Source organism: Geospiza fortis, unplaced genomic scaffold (assembly GCF_000277835.1).
Source record: "Geospiza fortis unplaced genomic scaffold, GeoFor_1.0 scaffold26, whole genome shotgun sequence".
In the NCBI taxonomy this organism is placed as follows: domain Eukaryota; kingdom Metazoa; phylum Chordata; class Aves; order Passeriformes; family Thraupidae; genus Geospiza; species Geospiza fortis.
This window is the reverse complement of record NW_005054425.1, coordinates 1,196,102-1,203,386: the sequence shown is the minus strand read 5'-3', so window position 1 is coordinate 1,203,386 and position 7,285 is coordinate 1,196,102. Positions and strand designations below refer to the sequence as shown.

At 55.0% G+C, this 7,285-nt stretch overlaps 1 protein-coding gene across 1 annotated transcript in view; it reads left to right on the top strand.

Moving 5' to 3' along the window:
• LGR6 (leucine rich repeat containing G protein-coupled receptor 6) overlaps window positions 1–2,109 on the top strand; it is a 174,030-nt gene extending 171,921 nt beyond the window's left edge. The window contains 1 exon segment of the mRNA XM_031061749.1: window positions 5–2,109. Within this exon segment, the coding sequence (XP_030917609.1) occupies window positions 5–811 (807 nt within the window). The 3' untranslated portion in view covers window positions 812–2,109.
• The last annotated feature ends 5,176 nt before the right edge of the window (window positions 2,110–7,285 follow it).

Below are 7,285 nucleotides of genomic sequence, written 5' to 3'. Positions count from 1 at the left end.
CCTGTTGCTGTCCTCTGTGGCTGCCCTCCTGCCTCTCTTCTCCATTGGGGAGTATGGAGCATCCCCTCTCTGCCTCCCATACCCCATCCCAGAGGGGAAACCCAGCACCCTGGGCTTCACCGTGGCCTTGGTGATGACAAACACACTCTGCTTCCTGACCATCACCGGCACCTACATCCGCCTCTACTGCAGCCTGCTGAAGGGGGAGTTCAGCGCTGTCTGGGACTGCGCCATGGTCAAGCACGTGGCCTGGCTGATCTTCACCAACTGCCTCCTCTACTGCCCAGTGGCCTTCCTCACCTTCTCCTCTACCCTCAATCTCTTCCTTATCACCCCAGAGGTCATCAAATCCGTCTTCCTTGTGGTCCTGCCCCTGCCTGCCTGCCTCAACCCCTTGCTCTACCTGCTCTTCAACCCCCACTTCAGAGATGACTTCCGCCTGCTGAGGCAGAAAGGGCAGGACAAGGGCAGCTTCCCCCAGTCCTGCAGGGCTGATGACATGGAGAAAAGCTCCTACGACTCCACCCAGGCCCTGGTGAACTTCTCTGACATCGACCACATGTGTGAGCCACCTGATTCCCTGGGAGTACGGCCCATCCTTGACAGCTACAGCTTCCCCTCCATGGCGCTCATCCCCTGCCAGCAAAGGGTGGGCACAAGGGCCAAGGAGAGGGGCTGCTCTGAGCATTGCCCCTGCCTCAATGACAGTGAGGTGCTGATAACTTCAGAGAGCCAGGATCTGTCTGGCAGCAGCCTCCGGATAACCTTCTTCCCCTCCCCGCCCACGCCGCCCTACACATCTCACTTATAACCCTCCTGGGAGCAGCCATGGGAACGGCCCCACAGCCCCCGCCAAGGGCCAACACCAGTGCCCAGGGGCCAGCAAGGTGACACAAACGGCTCCCTGAAAAGCACCAGTACGACCTGTCTACCCTCATCCCCATCATACCTGCCTGGGCAACAGGCACTGCTCTGCCAGCTGCCCCTGGCCTAGAAGGGCTCTGACTGAGCTCCAGACACTCAGGGCTGGCCATGGGAGGAGACAATCCCTGTGTGAGTCTCACTTCTGCTAGGAACTGCCTGGGAGAGAGCCCCAATGGCTCAGGAAGTGGTCAGGGAAACCTCCTCCTGCCCACCCTGCAGCATCACCAGCCAGGAGGAGCCTGCAGTGAAGCCAAGTTTGTCTTCCCAAGGCAGAGACCTCTTGGCCAAAGCCATGGCTCTGTGGCAACCCCTGGAAATGGCCAACTGCAATGACATGGCCACCCACAGGAACCCTAGGCCTTGTCCTCTAGGGCTCTCTGCAGGTCCCACACACCCCTGGAAATGGGCTGGTGTCTGTCTCACGCCACCAAAAGCAGCATATCCATGTGTACACCTGAGTTTTGGACACCTCTACTTTGGGAATCCCCACTCATTCACTGGGAGCCTCATGGGTTGGACACACCCTCACATCAGCCAAGACCAGGAGCTGGGGATGCTCAGTCTTTCAATCTGACCCACAGTGTCTCACAAGGGGTCTCTGAAACCCACAGCAGCCAAACCCAAACAGTTCCCAGAAAAACCCATGTGCTCTGCCTGAGGTCACCCAGCAGCCCCAAGCCAAGGCACCCGAGGGCACACCAGGCCCCCTTCAAACAGCACAGCACACCTGGGGCACTCCTGTCTGCAGCCACCTGGCCCCTGGTCAGACATGGTGAAAATGGGGTCTGGCTGCTGCCTCGTTGCCCCCAAACCTCCCTCCTGGAAGAGGCTCGTGGTTCTGGGTACATGTGGAGCCCAGTGGAGCCATTTGGGGCACTGCATGTGCCTTCTCCTGTTTTAAAGGCAGGCAGCTGGTGTTGAAGGAGGAAACAGAAATCAGCATTGTGGGATGGTGGCATCAGGAGGACACAGGCCACTGGGAACAGCCTCAAACCCACTCCCTGCAGCTCAGGGATCTCCCAGATCCACTGACTCCATCACAAACCCTCCCAGTGCCACCCAGTGCAGCAGGGAGCCCTGTGCTCAAAGCTCAGGCCTGGGCAAGGCTTTGGTTCTGCTGACATTACTGCAGCTGTTTGTCACTCATTTTCATGAGATAATAAATGAGCCCTGTTGCTGACCAGTGGCTGGTTTCTGTCCTCTTTCACGTGAGGAGCACCTTGGTGGCTCCCTTGGCAGCTGCTGTGCCTTGGGTGCTGTCTGCAGCGCCAGAGTGAGAGCTGGGAAATTGTGCTGTGTCCACGTGAGTTGACACCACCCTCCCCACCCCTGCTGTCAGGAGGGAAGAGCCAAATCACCTTTATGCAGCAGGACTGTGGCACCAGGTGCCTCTCCAGGTCCCGTGGACCAGACCCCGTGAGCTGTACCCTGGGATCTGCTGCTCGGGGGTTTGAGTTCGTGGCCAGAACAGATCTGTGGCATCAAAGTGTAAGGACATCATTTAATGGGGTCTGTGCAAAGCCAGACCCACCAGACAGAGCCTGGCTCTGCTTCCCTCCTCTGCCCTTGAGGCCTGTGGTCTTATCCCAAGATGAAAAACTTGAGAGATACCAAGGAGTCAGAGGAGCAAGATCCAAGGATTAGAGAAGAGGGTGGGACCCCCAAATTTAGTGACAAAATCCAAAGCTTTGCTACAATCTTCAGATGGGAACTGTGAAAAACATGGCCTGTTGTGAGACTTGAATCCTGATCCAGACCTCTGATATCCTACACGTGCTCAAAATCTGTTTTCATGTTTGGCTCATTAAAAACACAGAGCATTTTCTTCCATGTCCTTCAGGCTGCTCACATGCACAGGACTGGGAAAGACTTATCCTAGGTCGATTTCCAGAAAAAAAATGCTCCTTTGGAGGTGGGATCAACCTCCTGGAGCTAGTTCAGAGGAGGGCTACAAAGCTGATTATAGAGATGAAGCATGGGGAAAGGTTGAGAGAATTGAGATTGTTCAGCCTGGAGAAAAGAAGCTCTGGGGTGACCTAATTGGGGCCTTCCAGGACCTGAAGGGAGCCTGCAAGAAAGATGGAGAGAGACTGTTTAGAGGGCCTGGAGTCACAGGACAAGGGAGAATGGCTTCAAACTGACAGGGAGGAGGTTTGATTCAATATTGGGAAGGAATTCTTGGCTGTGAAGGTGATGAGGCCCTGGCACAGGGTGCCCAGAGCAGCTGTGGCTGCCCCTGGATCCCTGGCAGTGTCCAAGGCCAGGCTGCACAGGGCTTGAAGCAGCCTGGGGCAGTGGAAGGTGTCCCTGCCATGGCAGGCATGGGGCTGGATGAGCTTGAACGTCACTTCCCACCCAGGACAATTCTATCCCAGCATAAACTCAAATTCCCCAGCACATATCCTTACTCCATAAGGAAATCTCAAATTGGCAGACACCCTAAAATAAACCCCACTGTCACTGACACAATGAGCACCATTACAAGTCACAGACTAACTGCAACACTCCTGAAACTTGCCTGAAATCCCCTGCCCTGCATTGCTGCTGGGAGCATCTTCAAGCAGTCACTGAGGTACCCAAGTGCACACAGGGCAGAAGCTGTCCCCAGCAGAGGGACAGGTGAGTTCTCCAAGGGCTCTGGGCCATCAGGGGACATCCCCTCATCACGATGGCAGCAGGAGCTGAGCAGCACTGTGGACAAGAGCAGCATGATGCTGCACAGCCAGGGTAGCAGAAATGGAGTGCCCAGCAGGTACCTGGTGTGACGGTGGTCACAAGGGGTCTTGGGTGAAGGAAGAGACGAGATCCTTGACTCCATTATCAGAAGGCTTGATTTATTATTTTAAGATATATATATACTACATTATAACTATACTACAAAGAAAAAGCAGGAGAGCTTTTCAGAAGTTTGCTAAGCTAAGAAAGAAAAGTAAAGAATGATAACAAACCCCGCTCCCTCAGACTGCGTTCTGGATTGGCCATTATTTCTGGATTGGCCATTATTTCTGGATTGGCCATTATTTCTAAACATCCAAGATGGGCCAATCCAGACTGACCTGTTGCATTCCACAGCAGCAGATAACCTATTGTTTATGTCTATCTCTGAGGCCACAGATTCTCAGAAGGAAAAATCCTAAGGAAAGGATTTTTCACAAAGAGATTGTCTGTGACACCTGGGGTTCCCAAACTGTCAGATCTTGTGCACAGCTCCTGAACATGTCAGGCTGCCACGGCTGGAGAGGCTGTGGGGTAGAGGCAACAGCTTCCTTTTGGGATTACACAAGTTACAGCCCTCCTCCAAAGGGTCTCTATACAGTTTCAGCCTAGTGGGTGTCTCGGGTGGTGGCCACTGTGGGGGACAGCAATGGCAAACAGCTACAGACACCCTTGATGGCACTGAAGGCAGAATAAAACCGGGAGTCAGGCCAAGGCTGGATGGAGCCTGGCACAGTCAGGTTTACAGGGCTCCGGTTCACCACCTCAGGATCTGGCTGAAGAGCATCTGAGAGAGCCCAGCCCAGGAAGACCCCGAGATAATGACAGGGTTGATACAGGTGAAAGCACTGCCCTTCCCATGAACAATTCCCCAGGAAGCTGTGGAAAAGCCCACTGTAGGTCTGCATAAAAGCTCTCTGGGTTGTGTGGGGGTCCTTGATCAATGGGGGACTTCCCACACCCTCTTCTCCCACATGAAGCAATGGCCAGCAGCCCTGCAGGGCCTGTCTGTGCCAGAGCCCAGCCCAGGCCAGCCAAACTGAGACCCTCTGCACCTCACTCCTCTCTCAGGGCCTCCACAGCAGATGCTGCCCATGGATGTGCTGCCCATGGATGTGCTGACCATTACTTCAGCTCACCCAGGATCCTCACTGCACCCTTCTCCTGCCTCACTGACGTCTGCAGCCACCTGCCTGGAGGGTGTTCCCAGTGAGCCAGGGACAGGCTGCAGGGCATCTCTGGGGAAGGAGGGACAGACAGAGCACCAGATCACCCCAAAGAGCCCTGAGCCCCAAAAGCAGACATGCTGTAAAGCACAGGAGCTTTTCCTCACTGTTCAGGAGGAAAGAGTCCCTTGGCTCCATCCAGGGAAGCTCAGTTGCCTCTGAAAGCCAGTGCCCATCTCCTGGCAACCCAAGAATTGTCAGCTCAGAGAGAACAAAGCTCCTTGGAGCCCTGCTCAATGCAGCAGCCTGGATCCTCTTACCCAGCTCCCACAGGAACAGAGCCCTCCCACACGTTGCTGCTGCATGGACAGTCAGGGGAATTTAGCTGAGCACAAGCTGGTCATGGAGCAGGGATCTGCTCCCTCTGCTCCCTCTGCTCCCCAGGCCAAAGCAGCCCTCAGAGCCCCTGGCAGCAGACACAGCCTGAAGGCCTCTCTGGGCTGTGCTCCTTGCTGAGGGAAAGGAGGGAGCCCAAACACAGAGCACATCCTGTACTGACCAAAGAGGTGCCTGAGAAACAGTGAAAGGTTGTGGATCTGCAGATGTACAGGAAACAGAAACCAGCACCTTTCTATTTCTGCTGCAGGCCATAAATCCAGAGTATGAGCTCTCTGGAAGATGCTCAGTGAAGTGCCTTTCCCCACATCTCTAACAGGGTACATGTCTTTCCACTCCACCAAGCATGAAGTTCAACAATTATTTTTAAAAAATTTAAAAGTAAAAGCAATCCCACACCACTCCACCTCCCTTCCTAGCAGCTGATGTGGTCCTTACTGGTGCCACCCTGCCCACCTTTGGGCAGCTCAGCCCTCAGCCAGCTGTGGTACCTGGGGTGACCCTGGGCTCTGCAGGCAGCACACCCCACCTGGATTAGCCAGTCCCACCTGCAGGCAGGAGTCAGCTTAGGCTGTGTCACCCACTTCTCATGAGGCTGCTCAGCTGCCTCCTCTCTGCTCTGGTCTGGTGAGACCCCACCTGCAGCTGCCTCCACTTCTTGGGCCACCAACACAAGGTAGATGTGGATCTGGGGAAACACGTTCAGAGGAGGCCACTACACTGAGCACAGGGCTGGAGCCCCTCTGCTCTGCAGCCAGGCTGGGAGAGCTGGGGATGCTCACCTGGGGAAGAGAAGGCTCCAGGGAGAGCTCAGAGCCCCTTCCAGGGCCTAAAGGGGCTCCATGAGAGCTGGAGAGGGACTTGGGATAAGGCATGGAGGGACAGGAATGGCTTCCCACTGCCAGAAGGTAGGATGGATGGGATATTGGGGAGGAATTCTTGGCTGTGAGGGTGGTGAGGCCCTGGCCCTGCCCAGAGCAGCTGTGGCTGCCCCTGGATCCCTGGAGGTGTCCAAGGCCAGGCTGGACAGGGCTTGGAGCAGCCTGGACAAGTGAAAGGTGTCCCTGCCATGGCAGGGGGTGGAATGAGTTGAGCTTTAAGGTTCCTTCTGACCCAAATCATTCAGGTTCCATGATTTTAAGTGGAGCTAGGCTGGGAGTCCCACTGTGATAAGGCCACAGTTCTGAGCTGATAGGAACACACTGCAACAGCCCAGGTGGGCAGGAGGGCACTGAGGTGCTGGGACAAGCTGACAGGGAGGAGGCTGAGGCCATTGTGGGCTGCATTCTGGCTGAGGAGCAGTGTTGGGGGTGGCAGGGTGACAGGCACAACTGCTCTGGAAGCCATTGTCAGGGCTGGGCACCTCTGAGGTTTCCCCTGCACGTCAGCAAGGCACTGCCAGGACACCCTGAAGGGCAGACATGGCATGTTTGGGAGGATTTTGGCCCTGAGGGACCCGGAAGCATTGTGTAGCAGGACAATGTGGAGGCAGTGTGTAGGCACGCTCAGATGTCCGTTCTCTCCTCGTCCAGCCCTCCTGGCTGGAGATGTGCAGCTCCTCTGAAACAAAGCCAGCGGAGCAAGCACCCCATGGGATTGTTTTTCAATCTCATTGTTTTTTCCACCAACATTGTGATTTCTGTAAGACTGGGCCATGATTGGGAACGTTTGGGAGGGCAGCACGGCCGTGGCCACGGGCATGCAAGTGATGAGGAACAAGCTGTGCGTGGGGTGGCAATGCCTGGTACTGGCCTCCTTGGAAGCCAAAGGAAAACAGACATTTTGGAGAATGCAAGCCCATCTTCAAGACTGGGATGGACCACACATCAGGTCTGGCAGGTGACCTCAGCAGTTCCAGGTCATACCTGAGCTACCCAGGGGTTAACACCTTGTTCCTGCTCTCCAGTGACACAAAACCACATTCACTTTCTCAGGCAATCTCTTCCATTACTGTCCCAGGCTTGGTGACAACTTCCAGACTCTTGTTCACACAACACTTGCTGGTTTGAACTCTCAGAAGCAAAACTGAGGCACTTCATCTCAGCTTTTCATCTGTGAACACATTTTTAGCTGTAATTCCTGCT